This window comes from Girardinichthys multiradiatus, chromosome 9 (assembly GCF_021462225.1).
Source record: "Girardinichthys multiradiatus isolate DD_20200921_A chromosome 9, DD_fGirMul_XY1, whole genome shotgun sequence".
Classification (NCBI taxonomy): Eukaryota; Metazoa; Chordata; class Actinopteri; order Cyprinodontiformes; family Goodeidae; genus Girardinichthys; species Girardinichthys multiradiatus.
The window spans coordinates 43,916,321-43,940,667 of record NC_061802.1 but is presented as its reverse complement, the minus strand read 5'-3'; the positions used below and the strand labels follow the sequence as shown (position 1 = coordinate 43,940,667).

At 40.9% G+C, this 24,347-nt stretch overlaps 4 protein-coding genes across 6 annotated transcripts; 2 read left to right on the top strand and 2 right to left on the bottom strand.

Annotated features, from left to right (window-relative positions):
• Nucleotides 1-1,903: 1,903 nt before the first annotated feature.
• Nucleotides 1,904-9,181, top strand: cpt2 (carnitine palmitoyltransferase 2). The gene is made up of 5 exons (XM_047375509.1): nucleotides 1,904-2,402; nucleotides 4,318-4,398; nucleotides 4,483-4,589; nucleotides 4,668-5,972; nucleotides 8,451-9,181. The coding sequence occupies exons 1-5, from the start codon at nucleotides 2,227-2,229 to the stop codon at nucleotides 8,777-8,779; spliced, it is 1,998 nt and encodes a 665-aa protein (XP_047231465.1). The 5' UTR covers nucleotides 1,904-2,226; the 3' UTR covers nucleotides 8,780-9,181.
• A 616-nt stretch (nucleotides 9,182-9,797) lies between these two features.
• magoh (mago homolog, exon junction complex subunit) lies at nucleotides 9,798-12,433 on the bottom strand. Its single transcript, XM_047375510.1, has 5 exons — nucleotides 12,232-12,433; nucleotides 11,850-11,908; nucleotides 11,443-11,553; nucleotides 10,101-10,183; nucleotides 9,798-10,007 (listed from the first exon to the last, which is right to left on the bottom strand). The coding sequence occupies exons 1-5, from the start codon at nucleotides 12,320-12,322 to the stop codon at nucleotides 9,908-9,910; spliced, it is 444 nt and encodes a 147-aa protein (XP_047231466.1). The 5' UTR covers nucleotides 12,323-12,433; the 3' UTR covers nucleotides 9,798-9,907.
• Nucleotides 12,434-12,799: 366 nt separating this feature from the next.
• aatf (apoptosis antagonizing transcription factor) lies at nucleotides 12,800-15,501 on the top strand. Its single transcript, XM_047373894.1, has one exon. It carries the CDS (start codon nucleotides 12,908-12,910, stop codon nucleotides 14,567-14,569), a length of 1,662 nt encoding a protein of 553 aa, XP_047229850.1. The 5' UTR covers nucleotides 12,800-12,907; the 3' UTR covers nucleotides 14,570-15,501.
• Nucleotides 15,502-16,349: 848 nt separating this feature from the next.
• Nucleotides 16,350-23,834, bottom strand: uck2a (uridine-cytidine kinase 2a). 3 transcript variants are annotated; one of them, XM_047373787.1, is made up of 7 exons: nucleotides 23,301-23,834; nucleotides 20,504-20,663; nucleotides 20,278-20,374; nucleotides 19,968-20,110; nucleotides 17,843-17,940; nucleotides 17,697-17,745; nucleotides 16,350-17,341 (listed from the first exon to the last, which is right to left on the bottom strand). In XM_047373787.1, exons 1-7 carry the CDS (start codon nucleotides 23,400-23,402, stop codon nucleotides 17,205-17,207), a joined length of 786 nt encoding a protein of 261 aa, XP_047229743.1. In that variant the 5' UTR covers nucleotides 23,403-23,834; the 3' UTR covers nucleotides 16,350-17,204. The 3 variants fall into 3 exon arrangements, with proteins under 3 accessions (XP_047229743.1, XP_047229744.1, XP_047229745.1); XM_047373788.1 differs by having other exon boundaries at nucleotides 23,353-23,834; XM_047373789.1 differs by lacking the exon at nucleotides 23,301-23,834 and adding an exon at nucleotides 22,446-22,662.
• Nucleotides 23,835-24,347: the final 513 nt, after the last annotated feature.

The following is a 24,347-nucleotide window of genomic DNA, read 5'->3' as shown; positions in this document are numbered from 1 at the left end:
TTTATATAATCGGTCACACACTCATGCCATTTATGTCCTCTCCATGTGGCTGGCACAGTGCATCCCAGTCTGTAGCCTCAAAGCAACCTTGCAGGGCTTCTTCAGCTTCCTGTGACCATCTTCTAACAGTTCTTTTTATAACAGGTTGCCTCTGAACAAGGGGCTTATATTTCGACCAAAGGAAAACAAAATTGTGATCTGATTTGCCAAGAAGAGGTCTTGCTTTAGAGATGTATGAGTCCTTGACATTTGCATGAAACAAATCCAATATTTTGTTTTCTCTGGTAGAGCCGCTGACAAACTGCTGAAACGTTGGAAGTGTAGCAGAGAGTAAAGCGTGGTTAAAATCACCAGAAATTGCCACAAAAGCATTGGGGTTTTGTGTCTGTAGCTTAGCAACAACTGAGCTGATGGCATCACATGCAGTGTCGGCAACAGCGGAAGGTGGAACGTATACTGTTGCCAAAATAACACTGGTGAACTCTCTGGGTAAATAATATGGACGAAAACTTACTGCTAACAGTTCAAGATCTCCACTGCAGAGACAACACTTCACAGTAACATGTCCTGGATTACACCATCTGTTGTTCACAAGTACTGCCAGTCCACCTCCTTTGCGTTTGCCGCTCCTCTTTAAATCTCTGTCTGCTCATATGGTCAGAAAGCCTGGCAGAGAGGCGCTGGAGTCAGGGATATGATCCTGCAGCCATGTCTAGGTGAAATACATAATAGTGTATTCCTTATACTCTGTCTGGGTCCTTTGTAGGCCTTGGAGTTCATCCAACGATCTCACATTGCCCATCATGATTGATGGAAGAGATGGTTTGAACTTCCTCCTTCTCTTTGCTCCTACTCTGCATCCATGATGCCTCCTTTTCAACTCATCAGGGATTTGGGGTTGTAGTTGACGTATTATTTGAACTTTTGAGATTTTAATCATCTGCTCCTGGCTGTAAAAAAAAACAACCCCGTTGCCATGGTGACGCATCATGACAAATGTCCAAAAGTAAAGAAGTATTGGCAACAATTCTTCCAGCTGCACAGCATCCGACACCGGAGAGGATAATCATCCAAAAAATATAAATTTTATCCACCACAAGAGCAATTTGTGTTGTTAAAAAGAAATAATCAGAATAAAAAGTAACAGAGCTACTCCAACCTGCTGCCACATTGAGCGGCGCAATTCTAGAATTACTTTTTCATAGGTGGTTTCTACATTATTTATTAATAAAGATTGTATGGCATTTCAGAATCAGAATCAGAATCAGAAAAGCTTTATTGCCAAGTACGTTTTTGGACATACAAGGAATTTGTTTTGGCGTAGTCGGTGCAATACAGTACAAATTAAACAGTATAAACATATCTACAATAGAATATAAATATATGTGCACAGTTTTAAGTGAGTGAGAGTAAATATAGAGCAGTATAAGATGCAAGAGCAATACAACAGTGCAGGTGATCATTGTGCAAGTATGGCAGTGCAAGTAAAAGTAATTTTCCTGTGGTCTTATTTTTTCCAAATTACAGAAGAAGGCAGTGTTTTTTTCTCCCTCCTAAATCCATTTGGCTCTTGACCTAATAAATGCTCATTTGGCTCTTTGGACATACATTTCATCTAGCTTATTTTGAAGGGTTAACGTTTTCTGCTTGTCTTCTTCTGAGGGATTAGGGTTATTGCAGTCTATGTTGAGTTGTATGATATCTAATTCTTTTTCTTATGTTCTTGATAAATTTGTTTGATAAATGAAATAGATAATTGTCTGATTTTGTATTTTAAGAATTCCCATTGTTGGATCTGCTCGTGGCATATAGCTGAGCTGTGGTCGTTTAATGGCGTTTGGGTGAACACCAGACCACAGCCTGTAACCTCCGCATACTCCAAAAAACTTGCGGAACCAGAACAAATCACGTGACTTGTTGTACCGGTTAGACTTCCTGTTATTTCAATTCCGGTCTATTTATTTAGTTGTTCTGGAAGCTGTGTCATTTAATTGTTTTGAGATTAGTATGACATATTTATGAAGCGCGTTTTCTTAAACTAACGTTTCTTCTGAAGCCAAAGAGGCTAAACTAAGGCAGCCTGCTACTGTTAGCCGCCGGGGTTAGCTGCGGTATCTACCTGCTGACAGCTGCGGAGCGGATGTCTCTGTAGCTTTTACCTTTGCCCTCAGTGCTAACCCGTTTTGTTACCAGTTCCTGTGTATATTTATTTTGGTAGCTAACGTCATGGCTGCGTTTCTGTCAGCACAATACGCTGTCTGTCTGAGGAAACCCGGTCTGATACATTTTAGAAGATTCGCAGTGATTTCTGCGCGGTACTCCAGCAGCAGGGCATCTTCCTCTGCGGACTATCTGCACCAAAGCGTCATTCCATCCATGCATTACCAAAAGAGTTTGCCCAGGTAGGAAAATCAATCACAAGAAACCATTCCCGAAGAATAAATCGGTCATTTCATTGGTCTAATGTTGGCAGAGCTACACTGAAGCCTTTAGTGGGTTTTAACAAAGGTTTCCTAATGACAGAAGGTTAAGGACTAATGTAGGTAAAAGGGTACGCTTGATTTCAACTCTGTGACCACAAGGCGGCGGTGACAGACTGAGACAGACAGAACACATTGATAAACTCTTGAATGTTTCACGTTTGAACTAACTTGAGACTCTGATCAGATGTGATCCTGGCCACTTCATTAAGATAAAGTTGTCACTAACTGGACTGGCTGTAAGCCACAAAGTAAAACAATCGCATGGTGGAACAAGATGTATTTTTATTTAAGATTCAAAAATGTCTTTCCTTTAAATAATTTCCTTTCATTCACAGCTGGAGGCAGGATTACAGTAGAAAAAATCCAGGGGTCTCATTTACTGGTGATGCTGGTCATTAGCCAAGCTGGTAAATCCAGGCTTTAATGAGTTGTAGTTTCAAAACTGCAAAAACCTTTACACAATTTAAAGTAATTTTAAGAAGATGCCAGAGAAAGTCCTGTTGTAACCAGAGTTTTTTCCGATCTTGTGAAGCATGGAGAAATGCTGCACTGCACACTGCTGGTCAGCTTGCTGAAATAGAGCTTCTACTTTATGCATCTTTCTGGCTTATAAGAATACCAATCCGACTATTTGGAAATATCTTTTGGTCGCAAAATGGTGTGGAAACCAAAGGAGCAGCACTCATTACTCCTATAAAAGTATTATTCTAGCAGTTGAGGGAATAAACGTTTTTTTTTTTTGTTCAATTAGATCATGCTATGGATTGTTTTTTAAATACATTAAAGCTGTGGTATTTTTATTCAAGGTTGTCAAATCTTGACAATCTTGTATCTGCCAATGCAGAGTTGATATGATTTTTATATCTATGAAAGATATGAGTCCTTTAGCGGCATAGGAGCTCTACTGATCTCCACCTGAAACGTTGTGTGAGACCTCTTGGATCTTCAATCATTCTGTGGAAACAGTGTATCATGGTGTCACAAATCAGTAATGCAGATCAGGAGGAAATGAACGTCATCCTTCCTGCGCACAGCCATCTGCATCTACAACAGCTCTTTGAAGAAACCTACATAATGAGCTACAACAACATTTAATTTCCCTTTGGGATTAATAAAGTATTTTTGAATTGAATGTGCTTTGGTCCAAAGATGAAAACAGGCTCTATTCTCAGCAGCAGGTCCTAAAGTCCGGATCTGGGATGGTATGGGGTTGGCAAAGCTCATTTCCAGTTGTGTGATAAAAGCATTCATTCAGAAAGGTGCAGCAGCATATTTAGAACATCATGGTTCCTTCAAGACCACATCTATTCCAGTGGTGTCTATGCAGAAAGCAGACCACATTTCAAAGAAGCAAAAGCTTTGGCACCCCGGAAATGTTTGAAATGGGTCGCAGCTTGAAATGCAGGAAAGTCAAACCAATCCTAGCCTTTTGCCAGTTCAAGGTATTGTGAATCCAACCAACAGGTATGGCATTATGTCTTTCTTTCTGTCTGCCAGCCAAATCAGCCCTGACCTGTTGAGTATTGGACTGTACTAGACTCCTGAAGGTTTGCTGTAGTATCTGGCACCAAGATGTTAGCAGGAGCTAAGAGCTGCAGCTTGACGATGTTCTGACCCAGTGTTCTAGCTGTCCCAACCTGGTCCAGATCCCTATGCTTGCCCATTTTTCCTGCTTCCAACAAATCAGTGAACAAAATGCTAACTTGCTGTCTGATATAGCTATGAAGAAGAGACTGTTTTCTTCACTTTACCTGTCACTAGTCATAATGTTATGCCTGACTGTTATAGGTTTATGGATATGTGGAGTGTTGACTTTTGTTCTGTTGCTCTTTAGACTCCCCATACCTAAATTGGAGGACACTATCAGGAGGTATTTAGCTGCCCAGAAACCTCTGCTGGATGGTGACCAGTTTGCGTAAGTTCCCAACAGGATTATAATCTCTTTTCATTATTTGATGCTTTAAATTTACATGTAGCTATCTTTACCTTTTGTCCTCAGAACAACAGAGAAAATTGCTCAGGATTTCCTGAACAGTGTGGGGAAAGAGCTGCATGAGGAACTGGTGGTTCAGGACAAGAACAATAAGCACACAAGCTACATCTCAGGTGAGTGTGTCACCCTTTAATGACTTCACAGAACATCTCAGATAAATACTGGCAGTAATGAATCTGTTTAAACATCAGGTCCCTGGTTCGACATGTATCTGTCTGCGCGCGACTCTGTGGTGCTGAACTCCAACCCCTTCATGTCCTTCAATCCCGATCCAAAGGAGGAGTACAACGAGCAGCTGGTGCGGTCAGCTAACATGGTGTGCTCAGCCGTGCGCTTTATGAAGACGTTGCGAGCGGGTTTACTGGAGCCGGAGGTTTTCCATCTGAACCCGGCAAAGAGCGACACAGACAGTTTCAAAAACTTCATCCGCTGGGTTCCGCCTTCCCTGTCCTGGTACGGAGCCTACATGGTGAACGCGTACCCGCTTGACATGTCTCAGTACTTCCGCCTCTTCAACTCAACCCGCATCCCAAAACGCGGTGGGGATGAGCTCTTCGGTGATGAGAAAGGCAGACATCTGCTAGTCATGAGGAAAGGCAACATGTATGTATTCGATGTTGTCGACAGGGATGGGAATATGGTGAAACCGGCCGAGATCCACTCCCACTTAAAGTACATTTTGTCCGACTCCACACAGGCAGCCTCCTTCCCTCTGGGTATCCTGACCAGTGAGAACAGGGATGTTTGGGCAGGGCTGAGGGAGAAGCTGGTAGCTACTGGAAATGCAGAGGCTTTGGGGTTGGTTGACAGTGCCCTCTTCTGTCTCTGCTTGGATGAAGAGAGCATGCGGGACCACATTCACATCTCCCACAACATGCTGCATGGCGACGGCTGCAACCGCTGGTATGACAAGTCCTTCAGCATCATCATAGCCAAGGACGGTCAGGCGGCTATTAACTTCGAGCACGCTTGGGGCGATGGAGTAGCTGTGCTCCGGTTTCAGAACGAGGTGTTCAAAGACACCACAGAGAAACCGCTGGTGCACCCAGGTTCTGCCCCGGCTGCTGTGGACTCAGCCTCTGCTGTCCGCAGGCTGCAATTCCACCTGGACAGAGAACTGGAGAATGGCGTACAGAAAGCCAAAGAGAACTTTGACTTGTCCATATCAAAGCTTACCATCGACGCCATGGAGTTCAAGAAAGGTGGGAAGGAGCAGCTGAAGAAGAGCAAGCTGAGTCCAGACGCTGTAGCCCAGCTGTCTTTTCAGATGGCGTTCCTGAGGCAGTACGGCCAGACTGTTGCCACATATGAATCCTGCAGCACTGCAGCATTTAGGCACGGCCGCACAGAGACCATCCGACCAGCCACCGTACACACCAAACGCTGCTCACACGCCTTCGTTCATGAGCCCAGCAAGCACAGTATGGAGGAGCTGCGGGCCATGCTCAACGAATGCTCCAAATATCACAGCCAGCTCACAAAGGAGGCAGCTATGGGTGTGTAAAAACTTTTCTGTTCTTTAAAAAAACCACACTTTATAAAGCTCTTCAAAAACGACAACAGTTCTGGTAAAGAGTGGCACAGAAAAACATTGATTTGTAATGATATAAAATGTTCATTTAAAAAAAATCCCACTGGTTAAAGATACTCAATATGTCAAAATCTCAAACATTCCAGTATCAATGTCTGCAATTCTGCAAATGCAAAGGACTGCAGTTTTTGGTAAGCAGTTCTATTTCAAGTCCGACATTTTTGTTTTGCATGTTAATAAGATATTCGGCCAGTCAGGTAGTTTCAGTGATCTAGATCTGAGTGACCAAGACACTAAAGCTCACATAGAAGAGTGGGGAAGGGTTAATAATGAGAAAGGAAAATGTGAGTTAATTGTAACTGAGTCATCAGTGTTTAATGGTTTCCTAATATGGTCCCTGGTCAATATAATTTGGCTTTTTGGACAAGAATTTACAAATAAAAATGTAATATCAAGGTCAAATCAGATTTTTACAAAATTATCTCCATTAATATAAATATAAAAGCTTCAGAAAATGATTGCATAAATAAGTATTTAGTAGGCGTACCTTTGGCAGCAGTTACAGCACTGAGTCTGCTGCGGTTTTTCTCTACTCTTCCCTCCAGCTCTGTCAGGTTGCTCTGGGATCAGGTGTGAACAGATCGTTTCAGCTCCAGCCTCAAATTCTCAATCGGATTGAGATCTTCACTCTGATTCAGCCATTCCAGAACATTCACCTTGTTATCCTTGATCCATAACTGTGTAGCTCCTGCTGGATGCTTGGGGCTGTTGTCTTCCTGGAAAATAAATCTCAAGTCGTAGTTCTCTGACTGGCTGAATCAGATGATCCTCCAGAGTTTGGTGATATTTCGCTGTTGATGAGAATATACAAAAAGACAAATAAAAATGAAGAAACTAAAGGCTTTAAAAAAAAAAACATCCAACCTGTGACACCTTTTAATGTTTCAGATCTACAAACACCTGACTCTGATGTTTGATTCCTTGAAGTATTACATGTTTAATTTATTGCTGAACAGGTAATAGTAAAAATCCCCAAATTATTTTAGTATATTTAATTTTTTTTTAAAAACTGTGTCCCATGAGTACTTTAGACTGGGCAAATCTGGCCCACATGGCCCAAAGTTTGGACACCACTGATATAAATAAACAATGGTCATATAAAGTTATCCATAATTATTTATAATAACAAAAAATATATCAAAAATAATTTAATAAAGAAATTAATTACAATTAGAAGCTGTATGTTAAAAGCAGTTTAGTATTTTATTTTTCTAATCATATGGTTAACCATGAAGTCATGAAAACTCTTATCTCAGGTTAAATTGTAATCCAAGTCGATATCAGACCAATCATCTTGATTGGAGCGGTGTTAACCCCGCCCTCTAACCTTGATGATTAAGGTTGACAAATAAAATGAATCCATGATGTGTTGCAGCATGGGACAGTGTTTTAAATAATTGGAATGGTAAGATAATGATTTTTATATATACTTTTTTATGAATGTATTTTATTACATATTTAACTGCATTGTGGCACTTTAGAGCCTCCATAGGCCCCAGCCCCGGTCTTCATTCATATGTTAACTATTTCCCTGTTGTCACAACCCTGACTTGAATGAATGGATCATTGACGGGTTTCTGCCGAACTTTAATGGCATGCTGAAGAGGTAAAGTTATCATTTGAATCTGATGGGATGGAGCAGAGGTCTAAATCTAATGATGTAGGAACATGGGCCCAGAGAACCAGGGCTGGGGGCCACTATCCTGAAGTTCTGCTGCCAATATGCTGCATTTAAATTAGGTGTGGTGGTTGATATGGTTAAAGTACAATATCACAGTGAAATCGTGATCACGATTTTTCTATGTGAAAACTTGGCTCCTAAAGAAGAACTTAACAATTAAGGCCAAATAGCTTTTCAAATGGCTGAAATCCCTCAACAGCAGCGATCATTCAGCTCTGCAGAAGCCTGGTAAGGGGCCATTCATCTGATTCAGGTATGTTGGAGAAGGGAAACATTTAGAAGTTTCAGGATAGTAACTCTCGGGGACCGGAGTTGGTCGCCCCTTGATCCCTGAGTAATATTGTCATATCACCCATCCATAATTTAAAGGACAATATCCTAATGAGTAACTTAGATGAAGGTCAATTGAAAGGGCTCTGAAGACACAAACAATAAAGCTTATTTATCTTCATGTCCAGGTCAATGTAAGTCACATGTATAACCTTTGTGTTTACAGAGACTCCGCTAATGTTTTGCAGGGCTTATGTTAGCTCAGATTTACAGTCCATCTAGCAGGGGGCTTGAATCATTAGTGTGTATTTAGGAGTCCCTGCTAAAGACCTAAATCTCTAAATGTGCAACGAGGTCTTTCACGTGGCTACATTTCAACTGTAAATACTGAAGAGCAATGTGACTTGTTTTTTTTTTTTTCTGTGTGAGCAGGTCAAGGGTTTGACCGCCACCTGTTCGCCCTGCGTTACCTTGCCATGTCTAAGGGCCAAGCTTTGCACAGCCTGTATACAGACCCAGCCTACGCTGCTATAAACCACAACGTCCTCTCCACCAGCACACTCACCAGCCCCGCCGTCAGCCTCGGGGGCTTCGCTCCGGTGGTGCCTGATGGGTTCGGCGTTGGTTACGGTGTCCACGACAACTGGATCGGCTGCAACGTGTCCAGCTATCCTGCTCGCGACGTCCATGAGTTTCTGCAGTGTGTCCACAAGTCTTTGGAGGACATCTTCAGTGTTCTGGAAGGGAAACCTCTCAGCTAAGATTCAAGTGTGACCGATGACCACAAATCACTAAAAAAAAAAAATTAGCTAATTAGATCTGTAAAACATTCTAGTAAATATTAACTTGCATTAGCAGGGTTTTTAAGAAGCAAATGAATCAAAAGTAAAAAAGTTTACTTGTATGTTCAGTACATGTTGGGACTGTTATTAACTTTGGTCTGGAAGGATCTACACAGCAACAGGCAGCTGCAGACACCTTCTCTGGAAGACGCCATCCTGGAGATGGATGCTGTGCCTTACTAAGATAATGTGAACAGAAATTTACTGTAATTTATGTTATTTCACTTTCTTTACTTGTTTCTGATTGGAGCCTTGCTGTGGTTGATTGTCTTTTGGAATTATCCAGGATTCCAGCTCATGTTTAATAAAAAAAGAAAATCAGCAATGTTCATGACTAAAATTTCTAGATTTGTTTTTCTATAGTTTTTATTAACATTTGCATTCTGGATATTTGAAGACATTACACTTTCTAACTGCTCGAATAGTAAACTGATTCTATTATCTGTTAGTTCTATTAATCTTAAAGTTGGAACTGGCTTCAGAGAGATATTGGCCCATTTCAGGTGTTTTCTGGACTAAAATATCAGTTTTGTTTCAAAATCTGTCCCCCTTTAACTTGCAAAATAAACCATGGAGTCGGCCCTTTTTGCACTAAATGGACATTATTTAAAAAGGTACATTTTGTAAAACACTGGTTTGTTTGAGGAATAAAACAAATTCAAACAATACAAGCTTTAGTTCTTCAACCTGAACTTAAAATAGACTAAAAATACAAAGTTAAATATAAATCTCCATTTATCAGTTTTATTATCTATAAAAGATTGGAAGGAAAAGCCCAGAAAACCAAACATTTTTTTCCCATGTTGTACATTTCAACTCTGTGTCGCAACCCAGATCTGCTCCAAATTCATTTAAGCAAGTCAATTTACCAGAAGCAGCATTTCTGCTTATTAAATGCTCAGTGAAGTTAGGATCTGACAAATCAGGAGGACACTACTTCTATTTTCATTGTTTATTCAAAATAAAAGTTTCCACCAAAAACAAATGTACAAAAGCGGTAGTTCAACAAAATCAGCTAACGTAACCAAAATGTTCCTTCTACACATTCTAGATGGGCTTGATCTTGAAGTGAAGCCCAATCAGACTGAAGACGAGACATTTAAGATCCTGGACCAGGTAGTAAAACACACGAAGTCCTTCAGGATCCCTGAAATGAAGCAAAACATTTCAAGTTCAGCCCCTCTGACAGTAACACATACACACAGTAACACACTGCTCTGCCAGCTTAAGCTGGACTCACTTTGACTGGTTGACGTCAATCAAGGAGCCAATTTTGGAAGTTGTGAATGAAATGTGCTCGTCTCCAATGACAATCTCCAACTCCTGAGAACAACCAACAGGTTAAAAACACTTCCAGAGATGATCAATGCAATTACTCTTACATTGATGCTTACAAATGTCCGATTAGTAACATAAAAAAATGATAAAGTAGAATAACCTTTAATTATTTAATTTTTAACCCTCATAATGTGTGAAAGCTGTAAACACACGCAAGTAATGCAAAAAACATGAAGGTCAGTCAGTTATTTTATGGGAACTACACAAAATCAAATGACAACCTGAAAATGCAAAGCTGTAGCTGTTTAGATTGGATACAACATTTTCTGTAACATTTAATCTGAAAGTATAAGACACAAAACATAGCTCTAGTCCACATTTCATGTCATCACATGATCAGTGTTAATGTAGAGTAGAGAACAGAGGGCTATCTTCACAATGCATGCAATTGTCACCCAAATCTGACTTTTCCCGGCAGTCAGAACCCATTTCTGGTCCTTTCACATCCAAAGAAAATCTGAATTGTGCCACTTTGGCTACGTTCACAATGCAGGTTCACAAACCACGGCTCCCATTGCTCAACAAACTAGTAATAACACCCCCACTTTGGAGTCGTAAACTGTTTAGACTAAAATCTGATTGCGGTCACATTTAGTTTGAACAACCACCCAATAAAATCTGAATTGAGCATCAAGACCTGCAGTATGAATGTAGCCTTAGACTAAAGACAGCTTGGTTCGAGCAACACCTAATAGGAGAAATAAGTTGAAGTCCAAACGGTTGAAATGTTTAGAGTCATTTCAGAAACCTTAAAACCACAATTGAGAACCATTAATATTATTGACTACTTTGAAGAACTTTTGGCTAAACAGGTGGCTAACGTTTGCCAGAGTGATTATTGAACTCATGACATTAATGATATATGCATTCCCACAACAGAGGTCATTTCTCCTGTTATCATCACTGAGTAGATTTATTCTGCAGTTTTTCTTAAGGCCTTAACTCAATGTATCTGGGAATAACCAAACGTAACTGCCAAGTGGACATTTTAAGGAAACATTGCTTCTAACTACACAAGGAAAATAAAACAACAGTGGGCAGTTCCAAACGTGAAAGGTTAAGGATTTAAACTAAACAGTTCAGATTTTATTCAAACAAGTTCCTTCAGCTGACAGATTTCGCCCAAATAAGATTTCTGCTGCTTTTTAAAAAAAAAAAAAAGGATAAAAAATAAATAAAAGTTGTTTTTCTCCAGTGTAAATCAAAGTGGGATAGAACATGTGTAATATAGTGTCATGACAAACCTGTCTTCCAACCCTGTCAGGAGGCGGCCACAGTGCATCATCTTCCTTGGTGATTTCACTGTCATCAATGATGCGTTTCAGTTCCTCCATCACACTTTTGTGAACATATGCCTGGTTGGTACAAAAGGGAAAAAACATTTGTCTGTTGGAACTATGGAAACCATTAGAAAATAAATCCGATCACATACCTGCGTCTACCTGATCATATCACTTAGTCATGCAGGATAACAAAAACCACTTCATCAAAATAATATAAATATATAACACTAATAAGTATTTTGTTATATTGGTATGTCTTCCGAAGAGAATAACAACACTACGGAAATTCAAACAACATGGTCTTTTATTCATTCTGAGGGAGCAGGTTTTAGGACAAAATTAATGAGCTTAAATAGACGATAAATTACCTCTTTCCTGATCATGACGTCATTCTTGTAGTTGCTGTTGTTTGCGTACCTCAGCTTACCTTTAAGAAAACATTGGGATCAAAATAACATACAATGAATGAATTTCACATGAGGAAAAGCCATGAACCTAAGCGCTACATAGCTCATATGCTTCCAAATGAAAGTAATTATAACTGAATGTATTTTTAAATATCCACAAAGTCGGTACAACATTCTAAATTGCTGATTAGTACGATTTGCAGACACATTTGAAACTACAGAGATAATGTTGCACTCTCGATTTGCTGTGGCTCCGCTGCGGCCTGCTCATACCCAGCTGCTAACAATGTTAGCTTCACCAAAGGAAACTATAGCATCAGTTTTACCGCCAAACAACACTCACCGTCAGGTCTGAATTCAAATTCCAGAAACTCGTGTCCAAACTTTCCCTTGTGTCCGACATAATACCTCAAATAGAAGTCACTTGTGGACATATTTAAAGGCTAAATTATGCTATTTGTGATGAAGAATTACGAGCAAAACTAGCAAGAACAGCGCAGAGCCAACGTTTCGATGTACGCATGCGTGCTGAGCTACAACGACAAGGTGAATTTGTATCCGGAGTTTTGTCTTGAAGGTGTTTCCCACTGAATTTGAACAACGTCGCACTTGAATGAACTCAACATTTTTCGCTCAGTTTTGATTATAAAATAACCGTACCTTATACCTTTAGATAGATAGATAGATAGATAGATAGATAGATATTTTTATAATCATCATAAATATCATTATTATTATTAGGAGAAGAAGAAGAGGAAGATGATGATCTTCTAAAAATGTATAAATACAATTTTCTTTATCGAAATAAATAATTGTCCAGAGCAAACATTTAACAGATAATGAAAATGAGAAAAGAAAAAAAGTCGTCCACAGATCAAGTATTTGCCTGTAAGACAAGTTAGAGGGTTTTCTTACACAAACATCTCGGGTTTGTCGCATCTTAGCAACGTCAGCCCCACCGTGGTCTCTCCCGGAGCCCTTCTGTATTCGCCGCACGTGTAAAATATAAACTCTCAGTCATGGCGGCTTCGGTCAGTCAGGAGCTCGAGGACCTGTTGAATCCGTTGCCCAAGTTCGCGGATCCAGAGGACGACGCTGACGAGGCAACCAAAGCCCGGGTGATCGAGAGGTTCAGCGAGGACGACGACAGCGATCTTGGGGTCGGGGTCAGTTCTCTCCGAAAACGTAGCTCGTTTTTGCTCAAGGACACAGAGAGAAGGTATGCGGGGAAGCCAGTGTCCCGTAAACAGCTACTCAAGGATGTTGGAGGATCAGACGAGGAAGAGGATGATAATGATGAAATAGAAGAACATGATGAAGAGGGTTCTGTAGAGAATGAGGAGGCTGAAGATGTTGAAGGCATAAAGGGTGAAGATGATTATGAGGACGATGATGAAGAGGGGGAGGATGAGGAGAGAGAGTACTTGAGCAGAGACCAGAAACTAGATGCTAAAGTGACATCACAAGCGAAGGTCTCTGACATCCCCTTGCATAAGGAAGTGGACTTTTATAAAATGACAGAGGGCATGGACGACCTGGGGATGAGTGAAGATGACGATGACAGCGGTGGGGAGTCTGGAGTCAGTGATGAGGATGAAGGCTCTGAGGACGATGAGATAGAAGACCAGCAGGATGAAGATGCTGTTCGCACGTTTTCTAAAGACCAACTAGATGAGGAGGTAGAGAAAGGCAGAGCTGTGAAAAATCAGCTGGCTCTCTGGGACCAGATGCTTGAGGGCCGGATCAAAATCCAGAAAGCCCTGGTGACGGCTAACCAGCTGCCCCAGCCGCCGACATTCCCAGAGTTCAAGAGGAGAGGTGGGGCTGAGTACGCTGGGGCTCTGAAGAACACCCACAAGGCCCTAAAAGCTCTCCAGAGGTCCCTGCTGGAGCTGCATGACCAGCTGCTGTACCAGAGCCCAGACACGCAGCCCATCACTGTAGGGAAGCCTCAAGCTGGGAGCGAGGAGGAGATGAATAGTGATGGGGATGATGAGGGGAGGTCAGCACAGGAAGCTGGAGCACCAAAAAGAAAGCTGGACATGGCAAAGTACCCTGACTTCATGGCCAAACGTTTTGCAGCTTTCCAGCCTTACTGCAACGCAACGCTACAGAAGTGGCATGACAAAACCCGTCTGACCATGGGCAAAAGCAGCAAAGGTTTTGGAGCATTTGAAAGGAACATTTTGACCCAGGTGGAACAGGTGTTGATGGACAAAGAGAGACTGCTGCGGCGCACCCAGACCAGACGCTCAGAGTACAGAGTCCTAGGCAAGAAAGACACCTCTGCTGTGATCCCTGATAATGTCCTGGCAGAGGGAGAGGCCGGCGAGAATCACCTGAAAGCAAACACACACCTGAAAGACCTGGATGAGGACATATATGACGATGACGACTTCTACCACCAGCTCCTTAGGGAGCTCATAGAGCGCAAGACGAGTGTGGTGGACTCCAATGACCAGGTGGCAATGGGCAGGCAGTGGCTGGCCATCCAGAAGCTGCGCAGCAAGATCAAGAAGAAGGTGGACACCAAAGCCAGCAAGGGGCGCAAAGTGCGATTCCACGTCAACAGCAAGCTGGTGAACTTCATGGCGCCGGTGGACCACAGCTCCATGAGTGACGAAGCTCGCAGTGAACTGTATCGCGGCCTCTTCGGTCAGAACACCACAGACAGAGAATGATGTATCAAAAGGAGAATAATGTCCTTCGGGAACATTTCAGACCCTGTGGGTCTGTGATTTGGTAATGTTAGAAAGCGTTCAAAGGACATGCCAAGTTCTTGAGAACATTTTAAACATGAGATTATGTATTGACCAAGGCCTGGTTTCCAATAAAAATCAGAGATGCACTAATCAGTCAGAGATTAGAATCTGTCCATTTCCTCTTGATCAACTCTGATTAGGGTTCAGCTTCCCGCTCAAATACTGATTAGATTATTTTTTCTTCGTCAAATATCTGTTTCACAGCTTCATTTCTTGTCAACAAAAGCTTCCACAAACAGCACGCAATTTGATGAACGTGTCAGAGTTGATTAACATCAGATAAAGGTTATGGACATAAGCTTTGATGCATAAATAGGAAACGTCCTGAAATTCCCCTATTTTCCGCCCGATTCCTAAAAACTTCCTCCAACAAAGAACCTGCCATGTTTTTTTTCCCTCTTTTATATTAGTCTTTAAATCAGCACATCACACTTCAAAAAAGGTATCAGCTAGGAGAAGCCAGATCAGTGCATCTCTAATATGGATGTTTCCTGAGACATGGGAAATAAGTGAACTACAACTAATGTAATCTTTTGTTTCATGTGATCTACTGAAGATGCGATCACAGATTTAAAAAAAAATGTTCTTTTTAAATGAACAGTTTTAACACAGTTACATCTGAGGTAACACAATGCAAAACCTCATCCTGTGCAGGATTCTGACAGTATGAGATTTTCACTGCATGACTTTACTCAAAATAGTTTCATTGTATTGTGCAATAAAAACATGACATGATCCATTTTCTGAGTTAAAACAGGAAACAAGATTTCTATCTACTGTTGCAAAAATAGCATTCAGTACAGTTGTAACGTTTGTTTTGATTTTGGAAAAAATAAACACCTGAGTTTATACGAGTAGTTTCCAGTGTTTTGTTCTTCATAGAGTAACAAACTGTTTGCTGGTTATTTAATCTGGCCGTCAGCTCAGTCAGGTTCATAAACATGCTGCGCATCGCTTGCCAGCTGCTGCTGTAGAACAGCATTACCATATTAAGAGTGTGGGTTGCGCTACTTGAGTTTCCACCCCAGGACTGTTTCTTTGCTGCCAGAAGTACACGCAAGCAGCAGAATTTGTCTTTGAGAGAAAAGTAAGCATTCTTTCAGCCAGCTGGCTGGCAGCGTGCAGTGATGTGTGAGAAGATCGATCACCCCAGCGCTTTATCTGGTGACTCACCTCATGAATAATTTATTCTGTAGGAAGGGCATTACAGAAGAATGCAGCGTAAAGGGAAAAAGCGTTCCACCATTATCTTTTTAGGCTCAAATCAAACTTTTTTTCTCCCCACAGTTAAATCACTGAAAATCAACCAAAACTAAAACATCAGAACTAATGCATGTTCTGGAGACTTTGGATACTATTTTGTATCATTTTCTGTCCGTTGTTTGCATTGGCTTGCTTAAAAGTACCAAATTCTAGTGCAAAAAATAAGTTTCCTATGGAACTTTGAAAAGTACTGGAAAGCAGAGAATTTACTGTTGGTATTTTCCAGCTGTGGGTAAGTTTGGAAAAAGAAAATAAATGAGATAAGGATCTTATTTTCAAAAACCTACTTTTTCCAAAGTAATATTGTTGAAGCACATGTTCACATTAAAACTGAGATAGGTGTGAAAATGGCACCGAAATCACCTTTAATCTGGAAAAAAAAAGAGAAAGATTTGACTTTCTGATTACTTTAACTAGAACCAAACAAGTCCAGCTGTAATGTTTGTGAAAAAGTGAGAGCTTTAATACGACATGACATTTTTACTCTCAGTTTAACATAAAACAACACAAATCAGCCTTAACAGATGGAACAGCAGAGTACCTGAGAAGTTTTTAAAGACAAAAAATAATACAAAAATAAGAACTAGAAAATTTAAAGCAACTTTTAGACATATTGAACTCAGTGACTACATGGTAGTGTACCTATTCTTTAAAGAAAGCGTCTGACTGCATCAGAGTATGGGAGCAAAGAGAAATAACACTGTAAAAATGAGAATTAACTCCTCTGTAACATTTAGTAAATAAGTCCAGATCACATTTAACTAAACATCTGCAGCTGGTCCATAAAGTGAGGACAAAAACATGCATTTCAGACATTATGACACTGTTTAAATCAGAGGACCTGAGGTTGAAACTGGTTCTTTAACTTGTCTCAAAACTGATTTTAAAGAGAAAAAACAAAGCAGATACAGCTGAGGACAACAGCACAAAAACAGCAATAATCCCAAATCATTTAATTTCTAACTCTCATATATGAAAAGTTTTGTTTCCCAGAAGGATTTCAGTAAAAAAATAAACTAAAATCCCCGTTGTACTGTTGCTGAGTGTAGGTTCTGTTGTAAAGACAATCAGCTTTGGCTGAAAGTAAACACGTGGGATCCTCCTGTGTGGAGGATAAGCTAAAGAAGGAAACTAGAACTGAAAAGATAAGCTTGAATCAAGTTCCCCGTTTATACAGATTTCCTCAGTCTGGGCAGAACCAGATCACTGGAAGACATTTACAGCTTCTAGCTGCTGATCCTCACGTTGCCACCAGCGTTGTAGAGCACCTGTATGCTACTGTTTCATCAGGTCAGTGGGGCCGACTGCTCGACTCCACGTTGGGCTGCTGCTTCATGAATCCGTACCCGCTGATCCACCCGTTGAGTCGTTTGGTCAGGCCGCCATTCAGGATGTCCTGGATGTGCTGGACGATCAGGTTTATGGCAACTACAGTGAGAGAAAAGGGGCATGTGTTACTGCCGTTGCAAGACAATATATTTCTTCATCAAGACAGATGGTTACACATGGAGAAAACAACCACCATAACTTTTAGATTCAAATGCAATGGGGCTAAAACCCAGTCAGAACAGAACCTTAAAAGTCCATGTTTTCTTTGCCTGTTTTGTTTCAGACGCCCTTTATTTCTCAGCTCAAACAACACTGTTTTGTCCTCAACTTGCTTCTTTAGTTCCCAGAGAAAAGGTCCACGCTCAGACATTAACTGTTAACACAGCTGCGACCTTCAAGTTATCCCTGTTGAGTCTAGTGAAGGGTCACTGACCCCCTCCCCCCCAAAACTCACCAGTGTTATCAACTCCTCTTGGTATTATCACGTCTGCATACTTCTTGGTCTAAACAGCGCAAGAAAAAACACAGAGCTGTGAGGAAGGTTATTGTCCATGTTCATGGTCACACCATGCAGACAACAGGAGCAGAATGCACACTCACTGGCAGGCAGAACTCCTCAAACGCAGGCTTCACAAAGTTGATGTACTGGGCTAGAACGCTCTCCAAGTCCCGGCCGCGTTCACTTATGTCCCGCAGCACTGATACACACAGAGGATATGCCACAACGTTACCTGCAGGAATACTTGGCCTGACAAAACATCCAATGGAAATTTCAGAAAATGTACCAATCAAATGATATTTTTTTCTTTATGGAAACTGACTTGGGGAACTGAATAAATGATAATGAATCCCTTCCATCAGTCATAATTGTGTCTAGACACCTTAAGGCCTTGAAATTCTAAGAACAGAGATTGTTTTTGTGAACGCTGTTCACACTACATGTTATTGGAAAGATTAGTCTGGTAGATCGCTGCAAAGCATTGTAGAATCCAGCGACCCCTAACTATGCAGCTTTTAAAATCACAAACAGCTAAAATGGCAATCATCAAAATGTGAGGATGTTCAAGAGCATAGTTTTTGCAAGGCACTGTATTTTATCTACAACTGTTTGAATGTTCTAGCTGGTACCCAAAACATCTTAGAGCTGTTACTTCTAATTAAATCCAACATCTCCATCTGAAATTTGAGTCCCATTGAACCAAAAAGGAGGATCTTTGGGTCTACAGACACCAAAAATCAAAACACCCAAACATACGAAAAATGAGAGAAAACATGAGAAAATGTAATCACCATTATCAAACATGGACTAGGCCTGGGTACGATACCAAGCTGGGTTTTTATTACAAGTTTACAGTTCTAGTGTTCTACAAACATCCGTTTGGACAAGTCAAAAACAGACAGACTAAAACTAAGTTTACTTACAGTGCCTTCAAGTATCTGTAACCCAGTTTCAAAAGTTTTAGCTTGCTTCTGACCATCTGGCCAAGAAGGTTTCAGAGTGACATTTTTAATAAGAGATAAATAAAATAAAATAAAAAACAAGCCACCATTTGCTCCAAACTTTAGAGAACCAATTTCAGTGTACTTTGGGAATGCTAAAGCATTCTGGATTGGGTTTCTCAATGACATAAGATCCAAATGAATCCTCTAATATTTTTCCCAGCAGATTAATATCCAGAGTGACTTGTCTGTGCCATTGGTAATATTCTAATGAAATTCATCTAAAAAGGACATGCCAACAACAGGTCATTTATCATCCAAATTTACAACCACAAGTATTTGTCCATATAAACAACTGGTAGAAAAAGGTAAATCCAAATCATGAACTAAAAGAATTTTTACAAAAAAAGTCCAACATAATAAATTTCTGAATCAACACATGCACACTGGTTTCCATTGGGTATACTGGCTTTTGTCTAAAACACATTTCTATTCTCTTCATTTAATCAGTAACTGAAATGTTTGACACCTACTGAGCACTTTATTAGGCACACCTGTTTAATTGTTTGGTAACACAAATGAAGCTGTCAATGACACGGCAGTAACTCAGTGATGACTTCCTGAATTAACCATCAGAACAGGAAACATAGTGGGTTTGAGTACAGGTCACATTAGTTCAGGCCACACAGGGTGGTCCGTGCATTTCAGACACTGTTGATCTTCTGGGATTTTCACACACAACCATATCTCAAGTTTATAAAGAATAGTTTGAAAAAGAGAAAATCTTCAGAATGTGGAAGAAAATGCCTTGTTGATGTCAGAGGAGAATGGTTCAACATAATAGAAAGGCAACCATGGCTCAAATAACCTCCCGTTACGAGCAAAGGAGGCAGAATCCTATCTCTGAATGTTCAACCTGTCGAAGCTTAAAACAAGATGGGCTACAACAGCAGAAGACCAGAGCAGATGCCGCTCCTAACAGCTAAAAACTGAATACTGAGGCACTTTTGGGATGTGATGGAATGGGGGATTCGCATAATGGATGTGCAGCAGACAATTTGGCAGCAACTGTATGATGCATCTTGTTGAATCTATGCAAGAATTAAAGCAGGTCTGAAAGCAAGAGGTGGTCCAACCCTGGAATACTAGAGGCCCAGTAAATGCATTTCTTTGGATAAACCCAGAGTGTCCTCCACTTTCTATTTGTGGACTTTTCAAACATTTCCAAAACTGGTTAAACACCTTTTCAATTTAAGAACATGTTTTCAATGTAAAAACTTAACACCTCTGCGTGAAAGCCGTGTGTCTGCATCTGTATCCACAAACAGTTTCATTTGGAAAAGGTCTCGAATCTCCTGAGAGTAGAACATCAGGATGCCTTCAAACAGCACCACATCTGCAGGGTACACCGTCACCGTCTCTTCCTTCCTGATAGGCAGAGAGCAAACACAAAACTCTAAAGCCATCTCTGCTATGCCTCATTATGTCCACAGGGGACATCAGGTCTGCTTTAAGACCTTTAATGCAACCAGAGGTCACACAAGCTAGTATTGTTTTTTCAGAGTTATAGTTTGTAAGGTCAAGATAAGACTCACCTGGAATGGGAGACAAAATCATAAACAGGGATGTGGACCGTTTTTCCCTCCTTGATGTCCCACAGAGTGGTGATTATAAGATCATTGTCAAATGCATCTAGACAAAAAGAAAGATCAAAGTAGCACCAAACAATTTCTCAGAAACGCAACTGAATTAACCATCTCTACATGGCGAAGAACTTTATGATCCTTCCTTTTAGTGAAGACACGAGGACCACTATGATACCTGGGTGGTCAAAGTTGAACTGGCCCTTGAGTGCCTTGGCCTTCTGCTCTGGGGTCAGGACCTTGTAGAAGCTGTCCTGGCTGAGGATTGCCACTTGGCGCTGATGATGGTCAATCTCGTTCTGTCCCAGCAGCTCCATGATTTTGTTGCACACTGATGACTGGCCAAACAGGAACACAAACACCAAGCAGAGTTATCAGAGTCACGGCCTGTTTTCTGAGTATCACTCTATCCTCTGTTAAGGTATGTCATTGGCACAAGTGTTCTAATAAACAATAAATATTGTACAAAACTATTTCCGGACCACTGAGTCAAACTAGATGGATCAGTACCCCTTCCTATGTTAAACAACTTATTTCCCCAACTCCTTCACTTTGAACAAAACCACACACATCCAGTACAACTATGCTAAAACTGCATGTCAGAAAAGCCAACCCTGGACACACTGTTCCTGTGATTTATGTCAATGTACTTGAGTCACAACTGTGCCAGTTGTAGTCTTCAGGAGATGCTGCCTGAAATAAACACAGCAAGAGTAAAGCAATGCCAGGTTCCCTTTTTTAGCAAGGACATATATTTTAAATATAATATCAGTGGTTTGTCACCAAAGAGGAGTCTTCTTTTTTCTACCATTGTCTTGTAATTTTCTTGCTGTGATCCCAGAGCGGCTTGGCCTAAAGTTACAACAATGCCGATTGTTCTCAGCAACATGTGCATGGGTGGAAAATGGACTTCCTGCACAACCAAACCCAAGGAGCCAAGGGACAGTCACCAGACGCTCATCTGTGAGCTTCCCTCTCAGGCCGAGCTCCAGGTAGGGGCCTTGTTTTTACCTTTCAGGTAAAAGATATTGTTTTTTGTTGAGAAAGAAGGAAAATCTACCTCTGGTTAATTAGTGAACATCTGCCTCAGGTTGGAGTTAAGGTATCTAATTTTTGTGTTCACCAGAAATAGCAGAATAGAGTCAGAGATGGATAGACAGATCTGGGCTACATCTGCTGTAATGAGGCTTTTGGTCAGTTCTTTAGTGGTGAAGAAGTGCAGCTGAAAGGTGAAGCTCTCATTTTACCAGTTCAACCCTCACCTATGGGTATGGCATAGAGATCATGAGTGAAGAGCAAGATCTCTGTCACAAAGGGGAGAAATAAGTGCTCCCTGTTAGGTGGCTTCATGTTGTCACAGAGGCACGTTGAGGAGCTCCATCATCTCAGAGGGCCTTGGAAAAATTCTGGCATCTGATCTGAATGCTTCCTGGATTGCCCATATTTGGAAGTGTTCCCAACACGTTCCATAAAGGAGACTGCAAGGCATACCCAGAGTTCACTAGTATGGGAATGCCTTGGGATCCTCCTGGATTTGAAAAGTGTTGATGAGGGAGAAGAATGTCTGGGTTTCTCTGTTACCCCTGCAACTCAGTCTCCGACATGCAGGGAAACAGATGACCGTATAAATGGTCTAACATGCCATCTTCACTAAATGGTAAAGGGATTGAATTTATACAGTGCGTTTCCAGTCATACCAACCACTCAAAGCGCTTTCCACTAGAGCCACACTCACCTAATCATACACAGTGTCATACATCGATAGGCAGATTGTTGGCAACTTCAGGTTAAGAGCCTTTGCCCAGGTGCACATCGACATGTAGCAGGAGGAAGCTGGAATCCCACACAGAACTTTCAGATTGCACAATGATGGCTCCTTCCACTGAGCCATATATTTTTTTATTTCTTGATTTTTTTTAAATCAGGAAATATAAAACTTTACATTTTAGCAGCCTTTTGCAGGATATAAAACCCTACGCACTTGCTAAATATCCTCACCATCAGCAAAGCTTTTAAACAATGTAAAATCTGGCAACATTGCAATGGGGAAAAACACTCCAACTGTTTACATTCCTGAAATGCATAAAATAGATAACTGGATATTAAAGCATTAAACAAACCTATAGTTGTTTGCAATGAAAATGGATTGTTTAGTTTTAGCTGGTTGTTGTAGTTGTCTTTGTGGTTGTCTTTGCAGCTCAGACAGGCTTATACATGACAAAAGCACATTTTAACCCCGATTTAGATAATATGACTGGATAAACAGGTGTTCCTGTAAACGGTTACTCAGTGAAGCATGACATCAGGAAGCAGAAACCGCCAACAACTGAAAGCTCGACCGCAATTTAAGTTCTGCCTACTTAATCAGCCACACATCGAGCTTGTCGCCTGCATAAAAATGGCAAAAAAAACAACTGTGCACCAAAGCATTTTATTTCACTTTATAGAAAGGACACTGAAGGACAAACACTTGCAAGCTTCAAAATTCTGCACACTTCAGGAATAACGTTGATCAATAACGGAAGGGCAGAAACAAAATACGTAATACTGGAACACCGTATGAGTAGATCCATGAGAAAAGAGAGGAAGGATTATGTAATATTATAATGAAAAGTGCATCCTTTTAACCTTAAGTATTTTACGTCCTGGAGTTCTAAATGTGTTTCAGTTTACTCTGATTTGACTGTGCCTGCAGCTGCTGGCAATAACCTGAAATTTCACCGACTCTCTTTACTTAATTTCATTTTTCTATTAGGCATACTAGTAATTGATCTATGTTACTAGTCAAGCAACAAAATCTGTTCTGACGACGGAAAGGATCCAAAATAATTAAGGTTAACAAAAAAAAAAAAAAAAGAAATGTTCATATTCTTAATGAATAAAAACATCCACTGCTGGATCTCATAGAGTCGGAAACAAATAGACAGAGGAATGGAACAAAGAACATGTTAGGCTGCTGTGATGGAAAGGCCAACCTTGCCGCTGGCCGTGCCGCCGGACACACCGATCAGGAACGGCTGCCGGTACCTGTCATGCTGGCCCGGGTCACCTGGCTTTGTCTCGCTGTCGCCCGTCATGCTTCATCTGGGGGCCGAGGCGGCCTGTGTGCACGCTGGTGTGTGTTCCTGCGCTCCTCCCATTTCATCATGATGACAGCAGGAGGACAATGGTGGACCCAAGAAGAAGGAAACAACCACCTTGCTCGCGAGCTACGAGATACGGTGGCGATCATAGAGCCAGAAAAGAGGAGTCGGACTGTGAACTCGCCAGGCTACTTAACGCTAAATGAACAAAATTCACCGGAATATGGACTGAATTTTCATAACAGTATCGAGCAGATAGATGCTGAGAGATTATTAAATTTTGCAAGTGGCGGTAAGAGACATAAACTGGTATGTGAATGGTTCAGAATGGACACACAGGAGGACAATATGGACTTTGATGAATGGACGCCAGTAATTAGAGGGAGAGGACGAGGAAGAGGTAAAGCAGAAGAAGGAAAGATGTTAGACAGCCAAAGGAGTAAAAGAGAGTTGGAAGAAAACAGTTCTGAAGAAGAGAGAGTAGTTAGGAGGAAGATTGGAATGGAAGAATGTAAAATAATATTAAAGATAAAAAATGAAGAAGAAAAAAGAACCTGAGTCCTGTTTCACTATCTAGAGAAATAAAAAAAAAAGATAGATGTTGAAATGGTGAAGGTCTTGAGAGATGGAAATATACTGGTGGTGTGTAAAACCGAAGAACCAAGAAGAAAGGCTTTATAAGTTGAAAACATTTGCAAGAAAACGGTGACAGAGAGGAAGATTATAGGAGAAGATAAAATCATTCGGGGGGTAATTTATGGCATTCCTCTGGAGGAAGATGTAGACAAATAAAAAAAAAAGCATTGTTGGTGCAAAGGTAAAAAATCTCAAGAGGTTGACAAAAAATGTAGGAGAAAGAGTAAGAAGCCTGTCAATTTTAATAGACTTTGAAGAAACAGTGTTGCCACAAAACATCAAAATAGGATATCTGAGTTTTCC